Source organism: Gopherus flavomarginatus, chromosome 3 (assembly GCF_025201925.1).
Source record: "Gopherus flavomarginatus isolate rGopFla2 chromosome 3, rGopFla2.mat.asm, whole genome shotgun sequence".
Lineage (NCBI taxonomy): Eukaryota > Metazoa > Chordata > Testudines > Testudinidae > Gopherus > Gopherus flavomarginatus.
Genome location: NC_066619.1, coordinates 51,972,522 through 51,991,773, shown reverse-complemented (window position 1 = coordinate 51,991,773; position 19,252 = coordinate 51,972,522). Strand labels below are relative to the sequence as shown.

The 19,252-nt window shown below is 42.8% G+C and overlaps 2 protein-coding genes across 3 annotated transcripts in view; both read right to left on the bottom strand.

The window, feature by feature from the left end:
- Positions 1–19,252, bottom strand: part of FAM151B (family with sequence similarity 151 member B) — a 310,696-nt gene that overhangs the window by 44,421 nt on the left and 247,023 nt on the right. The gene's annotated exons all lie outside the window — the stretch shown is intronic.
- Positions 1–19,252, bottom strand: part of MSH3 (mutS homolog 3) — a 187,274-nt gene that overhangs the window by 80,207 nt on the left and 87,815 nt on the right. Inside the window, exons 14-15 of the mRNA XM_050946154.1 lie at positions 16,131–16,318; positions 4,918–5,086 (exon numbers count right to left, since the gene is read on the bottom strand). Of these exons, the coding sequence (XP_050802111.1) occupies positions 4,918–5,086; positions 16,131–16,318 (357 nt within the window). The remainder of the gene's footprint in view (positions 1–4,917; positions 5,087–16,130; positions 16,319–19,252) is intronic.

Below are 19,252 nucleotides of genomic sequence, written 5' to 3'. Positions count from 1 at the left end.
TAATCGAAGGGGGAGGGTGGGTTGCTTACAGGGAATGAGTCCATCAAGGGGGGTGGGGGGTTATCAAGGGGAAACAAACACAGCAGTCACACCATACCCAGGCCCGTGATGAAACTCATTTTCAAAGCTTCTCTGATGCGCACCACTTCCTGATGTGCTCTTCTAATCGCCCTGGTGTCTGACTGCGTGTAATCAGCGGCCAAGTGATTTGCCTCAGCCTCCCACCCCGACATAAAGGTCTCCCCCTTACTCTCACAGAGACTGTGGAGCACACAGCAAGCAGCAATAACAAAGGGGACATTGGTTTGGCTGAGGTCTGAGCGAGTCAGTAATGTGCACCAGCGAGCCTTTAAATGACCAAATGCACATTCTACCACCATTCTGCACTTGCTCAGCCTGCAGTTGAACCGCTCCAGACCACTTTCCAGGCTGCCTGTGTATGGCTTCATGAGCCATGGCATCAGGGGGTAGGCTGGGTCACCCAGGATAACTACAGGCATTTCAACATCCCCAGCTGTTATTTTCCAGTCTGGGAAGTAATTTCCTTGCTGCAGCCATTTAAACAGAGTAGTGTTCCTGATAACGTGAGTGTCATGAACCCTTCCTGGCCATCCCACGTGGATGTTGATGAAACGTCCCTTGTGATCCACCAGTGCTTGCAGCACCATTGAAAAGTACCCCTTGCGGTTTATGTACTGGGTGCCCTGGTGTTCTGGTGCCAAGATAGAGATATGAGTTCCATCTATCGCCCCACCACATTTAGGGAATCCCATTGCAGCAAAGCAATCCACTATGACCTGCACGTTTCCCAGAGATACAACCTTTCGTAGCACCAGCTTAATGATTGCTTTGGCTACTTGCATCACAGCAGCCCCCACGGTAGATTTTCCCACTCCAAATTGATTCCCGACTGACTGGTAGCTGTCTGGCATTGCAAGCTTCCAGAGGGCTATTGCCACTCGCTTCTCAGCTGTGAGGGCTGCTCTCATCTTGGTATTATGGTATTTCAGGGCAGGGGAAAGCAAGTCACAAAGTTCCATGAAAGTGCCCTTACGCATGTGACAGTTTTGCAGCCACTGTGAATCGTCCCAAACCTGCAAAACTATGCGGTCCCACCAGTCTGTGCTTGTTTCTCAGGCCCAAAATAGGCGTTCAATGGCTGGAACATGCCCCATTAGCAGCAGGATCTCCGAAGCACAGGTGCCCACAGTTTGAGAGAATTCTGCGTCCATGTCCTCATCACTCTCGCCGCCTACTCCTCGCCTGGTTTTGCAGGTCCTGGTTCAGCATAGACTGCACGATAATGCGCGAGGTGTTTACAACATCCATGATTGCTGTCTTGAGCTCAGCAGGGTCCATGCTTGCTGTGCTATGGCATTTGCACAGTTCACCCAGGAAAAAAGGCACGAAACGGTTGTCTGCTGCTTTCACGGAGGGAGGGGTGAGGCTGTACCCAGAACCAACAGCGACAATGTTTTTTGCCCCATCAGGCACTGGGATCTCAACCCAGAATTCCAAGGGGCGGGGGAGACTGCGGGAACTATGGGATAGCTACCCACAGTGCAACGCTCCGGAAATAGACACCAGCGTTGGTACAGGGACACACACCGACGAATTAATGTGCTTAGTGTGGCCGCGTGCACTCGACTTTATACAATCTGTTTTTAAAAACCGGTTTCTGTAAAATTGGTATAATCCCGTAGTATAGACATACCCTGAATTACAATTGAAATTAATATATTTGAAAATGTAGAAATACATCAAAAATATTTGTAATAAATTTAGATTGGTAATTTATTATCAGTGCAATTAAAACCATGATTAATTGCAATTAATAATTGTTAATTTGTTTTGAGTGAGTCGCTTGAGTTAACTGTGATTGACAGCCCTACAAACAACGTATGCTATACAATTAGATACCAGAACATACTACTATGGTATTTTTAGTCAATTGTTACCTAAATGAAATACTACCAGATTGTCAGGGCTTTCTTGAAAAGAGACAGACTTTTACACTTCATAGTAGTATATTATTATTTATGCTATGCCAGGGATGGTATTTTCTAAATAATAACACAAGGTCACTAATTCCAAAACTTTACAATTGAAACTAAATTATCACACCCAGAAAAAATAAGTAATGGGTCAAGGGAAAGAAATGGGAAAGAGCAGGTTAGAACAGTGAAGATTATGTGGAATATTTATTGTTACATATTGTGTGACCCATGTTAATTATTTTTTAAAAAGTCAGTAAGTGAGATAGACTTGAGAAAGAAGGGAGGAGTTTTTACAGCTGAATCCCTTCATCTAAGAAGAATTTTCAGCAGAGATTAGATTAATACACAGTCCGACCACCTTTAGGACATGCTGCAAGACTCCCCTATTTAATAAAGCTTTTCCACTATAACCACTATGATTTAGATAACCAACCTTCCCCACCTCACAAACATAACCCAGCAATCAGTCCAAACACAGCTTCCTGTAACCAGGGAAAGAAGAACAAGAACAGAATACTCCATGAAGTCTACTATGGACACACTATATAGCTCTGTTTACGTGGGAAGAATTTAGATTACTACAATTGTCACTACAAAATCCCTAAAATAGATTAATTAGATAATGAGATAGCTGCAGGTAGGAGCAACGCTGTGTAGGGGCTTGAAAGTGAAGAGAGTAAACTGTTTCTAACAGCAATAGGGTTGCTGGTATGGTAATTTTATGGCTTTTTTAAACAGCTTGCCTCCTGATTAACTTCAATATATTGATATGATGGAGCACTGCAAAAGTCCCATACTCTGTCCATATTTATTACCTAATGAACTCAAACAGCCTACAATCACCAGATTAGTCAGTTTGTGTTCCTAACACTTGTAGCAAGAAGTGAATGTAGAGATTTCAAGATCTCCTAGCAAATACTGAATGCTAATGCTTTTTCATCCTTTAATTCTTAGCTCAATCAGATAAACACTTACAGTATTGTATTAAAGAGTAGCTGAAGCACTGCTTATGCCATACAGGAAGCAAACATTGCCAGATGCAGTAAATACTTTCTAATCCTTGCATGAAACAAACATTGCTGCTATCACTAACTGGACAGCCCTCTCTTCTGTTTTGTGCCTAAAATGATTTGCATTAGAGGTCTGGAAACAAAAGATTAGATAGAAATGGGTGTAACTTCATGTGTTGTGGAAAAATACATCTGCCAAATGGAGCTTATCTAAATTCCAAGAGGAAATTACCACAAAATTTACCTCAATAGGAGTTGTGGACACCTACTGCCTCTGAAAATCATGTCTCATGCTTAGGTTCTGAAGTATGGCTTTAGAAGCCACTCTTTAAGCACCTGGTTTATAAACTTCTGGCCTGTGGTTCTCTATAGGATGATGCGTTTTCTACTCATGACCCACTTGTGGGGTGAGGAGGGAACCAGTTTTTAAGATTTTGGCAGCTCAACACTGGCCAGGGGGGTCAGAGGGCTGAGGAGGTGAGTGGGAGGGCAATGGTGGGGGGTGAGTATGCGAGCCGGGAGGAGTGAGGGGGTGAGAAGGCGAGCAAGAGAGCAGGTGAGCCTGGGGAGTGGGGGTCTGAGGAGGTGAGCGGGCAGGCATTGGCGGGGGGGCAGGCGAGCTGGTGGCGAGGGAGGAGGGCTGAGGAGGCGAGCAGGAGGGCAGTGGCGGGGGGCAGGTGAGCCGCGGGGGAGTGGGGGACTGGTGATCCAGCAGCTGGGGAATGGGGCTTAGGAAGCGAGCAGGGGATGGGAGGGCTGAGGAGATGAGCTACGAGTCAATAGCTGACCTGTTCTACTCATCTGGTCTGGCTCCCATCCCCTCTCCATGGGTTGCAGCTGCCTGGAGGTGCCTGCCTTCCACGGTCACGCCTCATTCATTCAACAGGGAAATTGATTACAAAGTTGGGGGGGAAGATCTTATTCTACTTCCAGCAAAAAGACATTTTCTTTTACCTTAATTATACTACCTTAGGGGCCCGCTATAACATATTACCGAGGTTCAATATCGCTGTTTCGGTGGGGCAGTGCTGGGGAAGGAGAGTCTGTTTCCACAGGGTGGGCGGCGCTTCGGGCAGGGGTGTTTCGGGAGGGGGGTGCTGGGTGGCGCTGGGGGGGGTTGGGTTTTGGGGAGGCTAAGGAGGGGATTCGGCCTTCAGCTGTTTTCTTTGGAGTAATATGGCCCTCACTGCTTTAAGAGTTGTGCAAGCCTGATACAGAAACTGGAAAGGATCCAGAGGCAAGCAACAAACATGATCAAAGGGATGGAATTCAAGCCATATGAGCAAAGGCTAAAGGAACTGGGAATGTTTCATCTGGAAAGAGGATATTAAGGGGGGGACATGATAGCGGTCTTCAGATACTTGAAAGGCTGCCATTAAAAAGATGGGGAAAAGTTGTTCTCTCTTGCCACAGATGGAAGGACAAGGGTCAATGGCTTCAAACTACAGAGTAACAGCATTTTGGGCTGCGTAAGTAGGAGCACTGTCAGCAGATCGAGGGATGTGATCATTCTCCTCTATTTGGCATTGGTGAGACCTCATCTGGAGTACTGTGTCCAGTTTTGGGCCCCACCCTACAAGAAGGGTCTCTGGAGGCAGAGCACTCAGGGAAGCAAACTATTCATGAACCAAACTGAACTGCACTAAAAAGAATTCCATCCTCCACAAAATCCTAGAGACACTGCAAAGACAAAATATCCATGGTGAATTAAATAAAAAAGCAGTAAGGTAAGGACATTACTAAAAATAACAAGACAAGACGACAATGCATCCCAACGACTTCTTCTCACAGCCGGAATTGTTTTTATCTAGTGACATGGTTTAATTAATCTTTCAGGTAAATGTAAGTTATTTTGTTCGCATGCACTGGTAGGCACATAAAAATATCACTTAGGTCATTTTGTGTATTACCTCTTGTCCTGATACTGTAACATACTCTGCAGAAGGGTTCTTTATCATTTGTCGTATTTCTTGCAGATGAAGTTGGATCTGGGAAATCACATTCTGAATGTCATCCTTCTGCTTTCTGATGGTAGGGAAGTCTGTAAGATCCTTGAACAATTGGGTTTTATCTCCAGTTCTATTTATAGGAAACAGAAAAACGATGTATTCCATAATTCTACTGTTTTGGCATAATGGTTTATTTCCATCAATAAACACAACTTATCCGGTACCCATATTGTTTTGAGTGCACCATATTATGTATTTGCCCCTTCTCTTCTTTCAAAATGCATAAAACGTAACTTCACAAAGAGAAAAACATGCATTCCAGAGATATGGTCTCAGTGAAAGAGTATACTACACTTATAAATTACACACAGAATAAAGCCACTCATGTTAGTGTTTTTAAATCAAGCACTCAAAAGTTAGAAAATGACAGAATGAAGGAAGCTACCTGTGAAACTTTATTTTGGCCCCCTTGTGCGTATGCATTATAAGATTGACTTTGATTACATGATCATATACCATTTTTCCACCTTAATAATAAGTCACTACCATCCCCACCTATAATAGAAATATTTCTAATTTTACAACAAATACAAAAATATAACCTTTTGATTATGTCATAGCATAGATGCCACGTTTGTAATCTGATAAGAGATAGAAAAGCTGCTAGCACACCAATAGCATAGCTTCTGGGTTTTTACAGACCTAGAAAAGGCATATAATAAAGTGGACAGAAGGATGCTCACACCAGTTCTGAGGAAATATGGAGTGTCTGAGGATTTAGTAACTACGGTGAATGCCCCATATAGATCACCTACAACAGTAATCAGGAGATGTTTTGGGACAACACACCCCTTTGAAGTGAAAGCGTATAGTGTATAGAGTGGTATAAACAAGTCATAGTCTGCATGAAATTTTAGTTTGCACAGACTCTGCAAGTGCTTTTTATGTAGCCTGTTGTAAAACTAGGCAAATATCTAGGTGCAATCACTCGTGGTGAGAAGAGAAGGTCCTGCTGAGATGATCCACCAAGACTTTCCTGGTGCTGGGTCAGCGATGGGGACAGGGTCATGAAGGGAACTCCCTCCAACACCAACCTGGGGTCCAACCACCAATCCAGGGATGATTGGATGTGGTTTGGCACCCTCACTATCCAGTCCAGGTCATGCCAGTTGGGGATGTAGCCGGAGAAGGAGCCAAGCATGACTGACCGCATATGTAAACATGGCCATGTGGCCCAACAGCTGCAGGCAGATATGAGCTGTGGTGAGCAGGTGGTTCTCCACATAGGAGATCAGGTCCAACATGGCCTGAAAACACGCTTCCGGAAGGAAGGCTCTAGCTCATGTGGAATTGAGAACCAGCCCAATGAACTCTATTTGCTGGATAGGCAATAAGGTGGATTTTTTCTTGTTTATTAACAGGCCCAAGTCACAGCAAGTGGAATGCACCAGATCGAGGGTCCTCTGCACTTGCTCCCAAGTCCTGCCCTTGACGAGCCAGTTGTCAAGATATGGGAAGACTTGGACTCTTAGACATCTCAGAAAAGCAGCCCCTGACAACATACATTTTGTGAACATCCTGGGGGCCAATGAGAAACCAAAGGGCAATGCCGTGAATTGAAAATGACGCCCATCCACTATGAAACGGAGGAAACGTCTGTGACCTGGGAATATGGGAATAAGCGTTTGTCAAGTCGAGGGCGGCATACCAATCTTCCGGATCCAGGGAGACCATGCAAAACTTCAACTTTTTAAGAGGCTTGTTGAGGCGGCGACACAGGTCCAGAATGAGTCTGAGGTCCCCTTTTGGGATTAGGAAATAGCGTGGTGACACCTGGTTAGAAAAGATTAAACATCCTGCAAAATAAATAACTCTCAAAAGACGTGGGGAGATAATGTTTGTGTTTTTGTGTATTTACATATGTATAAGTAGGGTGGACAATGTAATCAACAGTCTCTGTCTACGCTGTATTCTATTATCAATTAAATCAATTGTAAACACAGGATATCTCAGTATTCATCTCTCTTTGAAATGTACTGTGAATGGTGGAGGAACAAGTAAATGGCCTGATGTTAATTTGTATAGCTAAGTACCAGTGATGGACCCGCTTCAAAGTCATCCTAATTACTTTTTGTTCGCCGAGGAAATCACAACTTGTCAAAAATGACATGAAATTATATAAAAGATCCTTGGCTCACGATTCTGTCATCTCAGATCTGCTTAGACTTCATCAGGGAAGTTTGAGTCACAAGAATGAGATCCAAGTTATGCTGGTATGCCCTGAATATGAGATTAGGACATTGGACTATGACCTATGAATTGAATTGTAAAAGAACTCTTTGCAACTATGAAGCTCACCATCTCTGCTATGAATCTGTACTTCAATGAACTCATGTCTGTATGTATATTGATCTTTTAACCATTCTCTCTCTCTCGTTTTTTAATACATTTTAGTTTAGTTAATAAGAATTGGCTGTAGCATGTAAGATCTGAAACATTCATTGACCTGGAAGGTAATGTGTCCAATCCTTTGCGATTGGTAGAACCTTTTCTTTTACATGATGAAATAAGATTTACAGAAATTTTCATCCTATTTAATGCGGGTATGTCATAAACAGATGGTTAAGGGTTAATGTCTCTTTTACCTGTAAAGTGTTAAGCTCAGTAAACCTGGCTGACACCTGACCTGAGGACCAATAGGGGGACAAGATACTTTCAAATCTTGGTGGAGGGAAGTCTTTGTTTGTGCTTTTTCTTTTGTTCGTTGTTCGCTCTTGGGGCTAAGAGGGACGAGATATACACTCAGGCTTTCCCAATCTTTCTGAATCAGTCTTTCATGTCTCAAAATAGTAAGTAATAGCTAGGCAAGGTGGATTAGTCTTATGTTTGTTTTCTTAACTTGTAAATATGTCTTTTTGCTGGAAGGATTTTTACCTCTGTTTGCTGTAACTTTGAATCTCAGGTGGGGTGGGGGGGTGTCCCTCTAGTCTATATGAATCTGAGTACCCTGTAAAGCATTTTCCATCCTGATTTTACAGAGATAATTTTTACCTTTTCTTTCTTTAATTAAAAGCTTTCTTTTTAAGAACCTGATTGATTTTTTCCTTGTTTTAGAATCCAAGGGATTGAGTCTAAACTCACCAGGGATTGGTGGGGGGAAAGGCGGGAGGATGGTTAATTCCTCCTTGTTTTAAGATCCAAGGAGTCTGGATCGGTGTGAAGCTTCCCAAGGCAACCCAGGGAGGGGAAAGTCTGGGGGGAAGAGGAGGGGGATGGTTAATTTCTCCTTGTTTTAAGACCCAAGGGGTTTGGGTCTTGGGTTCCCCAGGGAAGGTTTTGGGGGAACAAAAAGTGTGCCAGACACAGACTTCTGGCTGGTGGCAGCGTACCAGACCTAAGCAAATAATTAAGCTTAGGAGTGTTCATGCAGGTCCCCACATATTGAACTCTAAAGTTCAAAGTGGGGAAAAAACCTTGACAGGGTACTTGGATGGAGGCCTGAGGCTGGACCATTTTAAAGGACCTGTGTTATCTGGACTTCTGAGTAAACAGTAAAGTAATAAAAAAGCTGTTTTATGCTGGCTTGGTGAATCTAAGTATTGGAATATCCACCAGATTTTGGGGGTTTGGCTGCCCCATTCTTTGCAGTTCACCCTTATTGAGTGACCACAGCTGGCTCCCCACTAGGACCCTGGTCACAGGCCCCCTTTTGCTTTCAGGATTAGAAAGTAGCAGGAATAGAACCCTTTCCCTTTCACGTCCCGAGGAACCTCCTCCACTGCCCACAGGCGCAGGAGGTTCTTGCCCTCTTGGACGAGGCAATGCTCGTGACAAGAGTCCCTGAAGAAGGATGGGTGGAAGGGGCGCCCAAAAATTGCAGGGTATAGCCCTAAGATATTATGTCCAGCACCCAGTGGTCCCAGGTGACCTGCGACCGTGCCTAACGGTAGGGATGAAGATGGCTGAGGAAAGAATAAGGTGGATCTGGGGAATTGACTGGGGTGTCACTCTCGAGCTCACCTTCAAAATGAGTGCTTCTGGTCCTTGGGCTGCTTTGCCGGGTTGGACTGCATGGGTGAGTGGGAGGAGGAAGGGCAGCGACGACTAAAGCTCATGTGTCTATCCTTTCTCCTTGCAGGCCCTTGTAGGCCACCAAGGCCTTCGTGGCGTGGGCAGCCGAAAAAGCTTCTGTGCAGACTGTGGCGTACGCATGCCCAGCGAGTGAAGGGTGGCCCGAGTGTCCTTCAACCCATGCAGCCTCGCATCTGTTTGTTTGGAGAAGAGACCATTTCCAAGGAATGGAAGGTCCTGGATGAAGGTCTGCATTTCTTGCGAAACGCTGGCGGTCTGAAGCCAAGAGCTGTGCCTCATGACCACTGCCGCCGCAACCACCCTAGCCTTCAAGTCCACTGCATCCCACACCATTTGGAGGGAGCACCTAGCTGCCATGTTGCTTTCCTCCACTATGGTGCCGAATTCTTGGGCCAGACTTTGTGGGAAGGACTCCTTAAACTTATGGAGGGAGTCCCATAAATTAAACTTGTACCTGCCCAAGAGGGCCTGATGGTTCACCACCCGGAATTGGCAGTGGAATAAATTTTTCTCCCAGAAAGGTTAAGTCTTTTGGCCTCTTTATTTTTGGGAGTTGAACTAATGTGCACCTGCTTGTCTTTTTCGTTGGCCACAGAGACAACTTGCGAGCCTGGAGGTAGATGGGTATAAAGGTACTTGAACCCTTTGGTCGGGATGAAGTACTTCCTTTCGGCTCTTTTGGAGATGAAAGGGATGGAAGATGGGGTTTTCCAGAGGGCTTTGGCAATTTTCAGGACCACATCATGCACTGCCAGGGTAGTGGCCGAGAGGATATTGAACAAGGTGTCCACTTGGTTGGCCATCTCCTCCACCTGTAGGCCTAAGTTCTCAGTCACCCGTCGAAGCAGGACCTGGTGTTCCTTAAAATTGTCCAGCGGGCTGGCCCTTGAGGGTCCCCCAACTACCTTGTCTGGGGATGAGGATGATGACTGAACCACCAGGGGAGGATCAGTGATCATCCTCCATGGGGGAGAGGAGGTTCAGTCTCTACCCCAACCTCTGAGTAGGTCTGTCAGGGCTCCCTCCCCACTCTGAACTCTGGGGTACAGTTGTGGAGACTCGCATGAAAGACCTCCTAAGCTTATATTCCATCAGCTTAGGTTAAAACTTCCCCAACACACAAATTCCTTTCCTTATCCTTGGACGGTACTGCTGCCATCACTAGGTGATTTAAGCAAACATTCAGGGAGGGGCCACTTGGAGCCTTATTCCCCCCTCAAAAAAAAAAACCCCGCAAACCACTTCACCATCTTTCCTGGGGAAGCTTGAGAATAATATACCAACCAATAGGTTAAAGTGAGTACAGACCAATCCCTGTTTTTTAGGGCACTGAAAATCAATCAGGTTCTTAAAAGAAGAATTTTATTAAAAAGAAACAAGTAAAAGAATCACACCTGCAAAATTAGGATGGAAGGTAACTTTACAGCGTAATAAAAGATTTAAAACACAGCGGACTCCCCTCTGGACTCAACTTTACAGTTATAAAAAACAGGAACAAACCTACCTCTCAGGATAGAGAAAACTCACAAGCTAGAACAGATAATCTAACACATTTCCTTGCTTTACTTACAATTTTTGTAATCTTAGATGCTCATTTTAGGTATATTTTCAGGAGATTTTTTTCATGCCCTGGTCCCGCTCTCTGTCCAAGAGGGCACAAACGAAGAGAGTACAAACAATCCTCCCCCCACCCCCTTCAGATTTGAAAGTATCTTCTTTTCCCATTGGTCCTTCTGGTCAAGTGCTAACTAGCTTAATTGAACTGATTAACCTCTTACAGGTAAGGGGATTCCAGACCTCCGGCCAGGAGAGATTTCACATAAGGGTTGTTACCCTTCCCTTTATATTAATGACAGGGTCTCATGCACCGAGCCCAGTGCCGTGAGCTGTTGCTCTGAGGCAGCAGCAGATGAGCAGTGAGAAGGAGGCATCGTCATGACTGGCGCTCCCTGTGTACTCCAATAAGGCCACTGCATTGGTCACTGCACGGGCTGCCAAGGCGGCACCGTTGACATGGTCTCGGGTGCCCAATGGTGCCGTCAGGGTCTGAGCGAGGGGTTGAACCTCCCTTCCGTGACAGAGGAATCCCCTTCCAGAGACCACAGTGGAGCCGTTGACACCTGAGTCTGCCTGCTGACTGTTGCCACCAAAGACGGGTGCCTGGAGCGAATCGGTGCCTATATCAAGGGGACTAGTGTTGAAGCCGGGGTTACTGGAGACATGACAGCGAGTCTCCCACTGGGCAGGCAACCGAGATCTGTGCTGAGAGGACAACAGGCAGGAGGGCGAACGGTGCCGGTGGTACAGAGATCAGCACCTCCCTTTATGCAATCCACTATGAAATGGCAGGAACCACGACTGCGGTGCCGAGAGCAAGCTCCAGAGGCTCTGGACTGCAACTCCAGCAATCTTCAGTGAGTCAGTGGAGAGCACTGTCTCGTCTCAGGAGATCAGCGGTGCTCCACTGCCCTCTGAGAGGTCAATGTCTGGTTTGCCCTTGTGGGGAGCCTTTGCCATTTCCTGCAGCATGTTCTGTGTCAGTGGCACAGGCAGAGGCCTCTGATCTCTCAGAACCGGGGAGCTTGGGAAGGCATTGGTGCTGTCAGGGATTTGGGTCCCATACTGCTCCCGGTAGTTGATGGTGGAGCTTCTAAGGGGCCCGACTGAGGAGACATGGACAGGTGGCTCCGGAGTGGCTGGGCAGCCCCAGCTGTGTCCCTTCCCATGGCCCTTCTTGCCTGGTGCCAGGGAGCTGTGCCTCCTTGCTTTCTTCTTGGGTGCCGAGGTACTCGGCGAGTCTTGGCAAGATGGCTTGGAAGCCAGATGAAGGGCAGACTCCATGAGGAGAGCTTGCAAATGAATATCCCACTCCCTCTGAGTCCTGGGCTGAAAGTTCTTACAAATATGGCACTTGTGCTTCACGTGTGAGTCCCCCAAGCACTTGAGGAAACTGCTATGGGGGGTCTCTTACAGGCACAGGCCTGTTACAGTGCGTGCTGGGCTTAAACACTGGAGACCAGGGCATGCCCCGCATGGGGCAAAGTTCCCGCTGGGACTCTAAATTCTAACTATATTTAGCAACTACTTAACACTAACTACTATAAACAAACTATTTACAGGGCTGTAAACTATTTACCTAAGGTTCAAGTCAGTAGAGACAAAACCAATAGCCCTTGCTATGGAAGGAAAGGCGCTCCGACTAACCACCACGGGTTGTAACAAGGAACTGAGAGGGCGTAAGGCTGGCAGTGCCTGGTATACCGATGCTCGGGCACAGCATTCAAGGGGGTGCCACTGCTGGCCCTATGGATATTGCTAAGGCAAAAATCTCCGACGATACACAGGGGGTGCGTGCACACCGAGAATGGAATCAACATGAGCAAGCACTTGAAGAACCATCAATAAGGAGCTGGCACCAAATACAAGGAGTTGGGAATAAGGAACAAACTTCAGCCTCATGGTCAGCCGTCAGTACAATCCTCTTTATCACACTGACGGTCTACCTCAACAGGAATAACTCAAATGGAAAAGCCGAGACGTTTGTATCTGCAGATGACATAGAAATATAGGCATCCTCAAAAGAAAACACAACAGGAAACTGCAAATCAGTGGTATGACCAGCTAGAAGGCATGGGATAAAAATAAGCACAACTAAGATACAGGTCACATAGGTCAGTAGAGGTGCCGCAGGGAATCTGGACATAGAGATTAAAGTAGCAGGAATAATCAGACTGGCAAGCTCATGTACCTTGGTGGCTGCGTTATGGACGACGGCAAGCTTGAACATGAGATACAGTCTATACTATGGAGTGCTGGGAGAGTGTGGAGGTGTTCTTCATGACAAGTATACGCCACTGAGACTGAAAGACCAACTATACAGAACAATGGTGTTTCCTGCAGTGCTGCATGGTGCACGAGCATGGGAAATTAGGAGACAGCAGATTCAACTTCTACAGATGTTTGAGATGATATGTCTGTGTGTCATGAAAGGAGTTACATGAAGAGACAGATTTTGAAATGAAAGTATTAGGATGGAAGTCAAAGTCCCTGATGTAGCTGATAAAATCCAAGAAGCATGACTTTGCTGGTTTGTATATATAGAGAAGATGAACGAAGGGGACCTGGTGAAGACAGCATAGTAGGAGAGGTTAGTAGAAAAGAGAGCCCAAGGAAAGCCAAAAAAGTGATGGATGGATTGCATCAAAGAAGATGGGAAGCAGGTGGACCTAAGTGACCTTGTGCACTAACAAAGATGGCTGATGCTCGCATGACAACCTGATTCCAGCCAGTACGATAAGGGGAAGAAGATTATTATGTCATAACTGTGAAATCTGATATCTGAAGGGAAAATAAATCCAGGCATATTACAAATAGTAAAAATAACTAAAAAACCCTACTTTATTGTACCCAATCCAACCTCCCTTTTCACAAAAACAACTTGAACTAGAGCCAATAGCCAAGAGGATAACATTGAGATAAGCTCTGACTCAGAGAGCCTAATATAGATTTTATACAGGAGAAAGTAATGCCCGCATTTTGTAATACTGTATTTTTCAGAAACTCTTTTACTGCTGATTAGACCTATTTTCAGAGGAATTGTAGGAGAAAGACAGCTGCTAGCCAGCTGCTGTCATTGCCTTGCGCTGTCGTCTACTGAAAACAAAAAGGGCAAATTTCCAAAAATGGCAACTGCAGATATTTAGGCACTTTTATGGTTTTAGAGTCAGTAATACTTTTCAAAAGAACTTTTAGGAATACAATATAAAATATAACAACAAAAACAACACACACACACACACACACACACACACACACAGTGTCTATATATATATATATACAAAATACATGATGAACTGTGGTAAAATAAAGGTTTTACTGGCACAAGTATGAAACTCCTGCATAAGTTTGAAATGCATAACAAAGCCATGAGTGAGTTATCCTGGTTAACAAAAACGAATTCAAATAAACCATTTGCATTATGGTATGTGGTGATATTTTCTGTCTATATTCTTTTAGAGGAAACTTTGGATTTAGAAAAAAATTAATTAACATTTTCATTGGTACTATTTTTTGTATTACTCCATCTACAACATCAAGCTGTCTTAGTTACCATGTACATAGTGATAGAAAAATAAGAACTAATATTTTTAAAACTTCTAAAAAGTAGCTATAGTACAGCTTATAAATAAATCAGGTATCATGATGATAAGGTCTTCTATCTCACACCCTGTCCTACCTATAAATGAATGCTATATATCAATAGAAAACCTATAATCCCAGCTATCCAATAGGACATAGCAAGCATTTAACCTTTTAATTCTCTAATTGCCCTTAAATCTGTCACTGGTCCAAGAGCAAATATTGGCAGTCCTAGATTTTGGCTCAGTTAATTTTTCAATCCCTGCTGCGGAGAAAGATGAAAACATTTTTCTGTCAATTATTTTAAAATTATACTCAGAGTACTTAGAGATTTGGAATATGAAATGTAATCCTGTTAAAGATAGATTAACAGGCAAATTGTGAAGAGCAGGTCAAGAGACAGAAGTTGCAAAATAAATAAAATTAATTTCAGGGCAGCTTATTTTGAAGCAAGGGATTTATTGTATTTCTGTGCTGCTCAAATATGGTATAAATAATTATATAGCATCTTTAATCAGAGGATCTCAAAGCATTTCACAAACCAAGTCTCGTAACACCCCTATGAGGTAAGTAGTATGTCCGTTTTACAGATATGGAACTTTCACAGAAAGGTTGAGTGAAATTTGCCCAAGGACACACAGGAAGTTGGGGCAGAGCTGGACACAAAGCTTAGAGGACACACAATTCCAGGCTCATAATGTACATTCTATAAACATATTATGCACAAAAAGCTACACTGAAAGAATATTCAAGTTTTAAAGTCAAGCTCTCAAAACTGGCGAGCAGAGCAAAGGGAAAGAATTGAGAACACAGGAGAGACGGTCTCCCTTCTCTGAGTTCCTGTGCCTGGCATCAGAATGCCATCTGGAACTCAGGAGAAGCAACTGCAGGGACAGTCCTGCTTAGCCCCTGCAGCCCTAAGTTGGAACACACTCAGTTGTTTTGTAGGGCTAGTGTATGAACAGTCCAGTCAGCACACAGGCGCTGTGAGGGGATGGAGCATGCTTAGCACAGGCAGTATTTTCAGAAAATTTAACTGCTGCCATACTCAAAAAAGTCCCTACTATGCACTTGTGAACTGAAAAAAGGCTTGTAACCTGACCTTATTTGGACGAATTTTCACAGTGATGGGGAAAAGGCATGTCCCTCACCCCACAGCAACCCTCTCTGCCAAATTTAAAGTCTCTGCTCCAACATATGAAGCTTCTCAGCAAAATGGTTATAAGAATTTCTTTTCACATGGACAAAATGTATTTTTCCCCAAACCATATTCTCAGAAACAGCTGAACCATTCTGGGCGAAACTTTCCAAAAATACTACACCTGAAACGTTCACCCAGCATGGAAAATTTCAGCCTGAATGGTGGGTGAGATAATATCTTTTAGTGGACCAATTTCCGTGGGTGAAAGAGACAAGATTTTGAGCTCACACAGAGCTCTTCCTCAGGTCTGGGAAACGTACTAAGAGTGTCACAGCTCAATATAAGACGGAAAAGATTGTTTAGCATAAGTAGTTAACACCTGTGTCAATCTGTTCCATCTTGTATTCAGCTGTGTTACTCTTAGCACATTTCCCTGACCTGAGGAAGAGCTCTGTGTGAGCTCAAAAGCTTGTCTTTCTCACCAATGGAAGTTGGTCTAATAAAAGATATTATCTTACTCTCCTTATCTCTAATATCCTGGGACCGACATGGCTGCACTACTGCATAGGTACCCTGAATGGCGTAAGTTTGGCAAAATTATAAGTAACCAAAAACAGGTCTTTAAATGGAAAGTGTCAGGCAACCTTACATATATGTGATTCTACCTATGCTAGCTATAATGTACATTTTGTATTTATATATTACATAAATAAGGCAGATTAACCAACATATACAATTCACATATCAAGTAAGTTCAGTAAGAAAGACTATATGGCACGAAAGAACTGTTTTCTTTACTTACTTGGCCGCTTCTTCATTAAGTATCTTTAAGTAATGTTTCACGGGGCAGAGGAGCTCAGGAATTTCCAAGAGGGCCATCTGCAGTAAAGGAGCTTTCACTTGGGAACGTACAGCTGGAAACAGTGCTTGGAGTTCTGTCTCCAGGCAAGACAAAGTGCTGACTATCAAGAAGAACTCTTGAGTTGAACACTGAAAGTGGAAAAAGTTTTAGTTTAAATTGTTACAACATTGTATGTTCCAGGATACCCACATTACATCTTTTTTAAATTAAACAACGTTCACAGTTCATTTTTACATATTGAAATATTACTTGATGATCTTATGTTCAAACGATAAATATGATGGATTAGTGACATGTTTATTATTTGTTACTTATTACAGAAGCACCAAAACGGGGCCCTATCGTGCTAAGCACTGTATAAACATGGAGTAAGAGAGAGTCCCTCCCTCAAAAATCATATCATCTAAATAGACAAGACAGACAAAGGGTGAGGAAAAGGGATAACAACATACAAGCAGAATGAGCAGTGATGAGGGTGCGAAAGGGGTTTGCAGCAAACAATCAATGAGAATAATGAAGAGAACATCCAGAGCAAAAACTGAAGAAATCAATCTGATGCCATCATCAATATCCAACAGTCCCTGCTTAAATTGCTCCTGGAGCAACTCTTACCAAATTTAGTCTCAAGGTGGCTCCCCCCTTCAGTTTCTAAAATCATTTATGAAACCATTAAAGAGTGTGAAGATATGTTGCATAATGATCAGAAAACTTTCTGTTAGACTTTGTTAAGAAGTGTGTAAAAGAGTGTATAGTATCTGAAGGAACATGGAGTAGGCAAAGTCAGCAAAGGTATTTACACCATTGAGAAGGGAAGCTTTGCAAAGAGCTGCAAAGCTACAAATATAAATACTGGAGATACTAGAAGATAATGCTCAGAAACCATTGATCAGTTTCTCAAACAGATAAAATATCCCAAGATATTTGCATGTAAACATTTATGGACTCTGATTTTATACAGACAACTAATTATACATATAAAACCACAAAAGAGATGCTTTATTTTCATATTGGTTTATGAAAAGATTATATATGAGACAACTCATTCTCATTGGATCACTTATAGCTCTCTGTATGAAGCCAAGATTATATTCTGGTTGGTCCATATCAGCTTTTCAAAAAGGGAAAGCATCAACAGCCCTCCCTTAAAAACCGAATAAAACAATTCCTAGTGCTTTCAACAAATTGCTCCCTACAAGCTAAACACAGAGAGGGTAATTGATTTTTTCAGATGGCTTCTGAGGAGCATTCCTACCGGAAATAAAGACTTATCACTGAGAACTCTCTTACTCACTCTTTCTTTTATGTGTTACTGAAATCAGAATAAGATTACAGCTATATCACCATCAGCTTGATCTAAAGTTACGTAGAAACTTGCTTTTAAAGGTATCTCGAGAGACTAGTCATTACCTCAAATTCTACAGCTCAGTTTATCTATATATTGTTTTCAGTTAATATGAAATTAAGACGTTTATACTTTTATTTCCTTTCTGCAAGGTGAGTATTATGTTATCCTAAATTAATACTTCTCTGAGTATATATCCAAGTCATAAAACTCTGTAAATTAATTACATGCATATTTGTATATGTCTTTCATTAACAAGTTTCAACTTAATTGTCAATAATTTGGTATTAATAAATGAGTCAATGTGCTGAAACTGGAAAATTCACTATGCTCATTTATCATAAAAATGTAACAGGAAACTTTACAACTCACATGAGAGTGATAGTGTCTTAGACAATTAATACAAGATTGAATTAATAAACTATTAGGTTTTTATGTTTGCTCTAATATTTGGTCTATTAGATAGATTTTTAAATGATCTTTTTTATTTGATACATTTTCTGAATGTATAGTTTTAATACCCCTTGCTAAATGATATATTGTATATAATTTACACAAGTCATCTTCTTTGGGTTTTATTTAAACCAAACGTATAACTTTCCAAATTCCCTCACTTCATTTCTTTTTCTTTAACCTTCCTATATATTCGCATAGCCCAGAAAGTCAAAAGCAAAATAAAAATTTATTTATTTATCCATTTGAAATTTGTTCTATCATGTGAATCAGAAAATACAGGTCTTCTGTACAGGATACCCTGAAGAGAGGCAGAGGTCTGTTAGATGCTCTCCTTGGGTACATCTATACAGCAGTTAAACACCTGCAGCTGGCCTGGGTCAGCATCCTCAGGCTGAGGGGCTGTGAAATAGATTTGTAGACTTTCGGGCTCAGGCTGGATCCCGAGCTGTGGGACCCCGCAAAGTAGGGTCCCAGAACCTGGGCTCCAGCCCAAGCTCAAATGTCTACACAGCAATTTTTAGTTCCACAGCCTGAACCTCGTGAGCTCAAGGCAGCTGACCCAAGCCAGCCACAGGTCTATTATTCTAGTGTAGACATACGCCTTGTGACTTCATGATATGGTACAAGTTAGAGATGGAAAACATCTATTAGTTTATCTCCATGCAACTGCCAAATTGTTCTCTATGATTCTCTATTGTTCTCTATTTCATAATGGTTTTGTGTAGTCTAATTTTTTGTTCAGTCTTGCAACACTAAAAAACCCAAGAAATAGTGTTTTTGCCAATTTTCTTAGAAGCCTAATTCACAGCCTACTAAATCTCACTGAGTGGAAGTTTTGTGCGATATTCAACCTAAATATTCCTTTTCTTAAATAAATCCCAGTACTTCTAGTCATGTTCCTTTACATTCACACTAAATAGCTCCTCTGCCTCCTTGCTGTTAAGAATGTTCAAATTCGTGTAGCCTTATGTATTCCTGTAGTCATCATTTAACCAAGCTAATAATCCTTTGTCAAAGCAATCCATCCTGCCTCCTGAAGATATCTGTTAATCTTTGCACTCACTGCAACTTATCAACATCTTTCTGATAATGTGGTATTGTCTTGCCCCATCATGTAAACACAGTGAAAACAAAACAAAACAAATAATGAAATGACCCTTGAAGTCAACATTCACAGAAAATCTCTGATATACAGACTAAATAAATACCAAATTTATGCATGGAATCAAAATTTAAGGTAAAACATGGGTGGGGAAAAAACAAG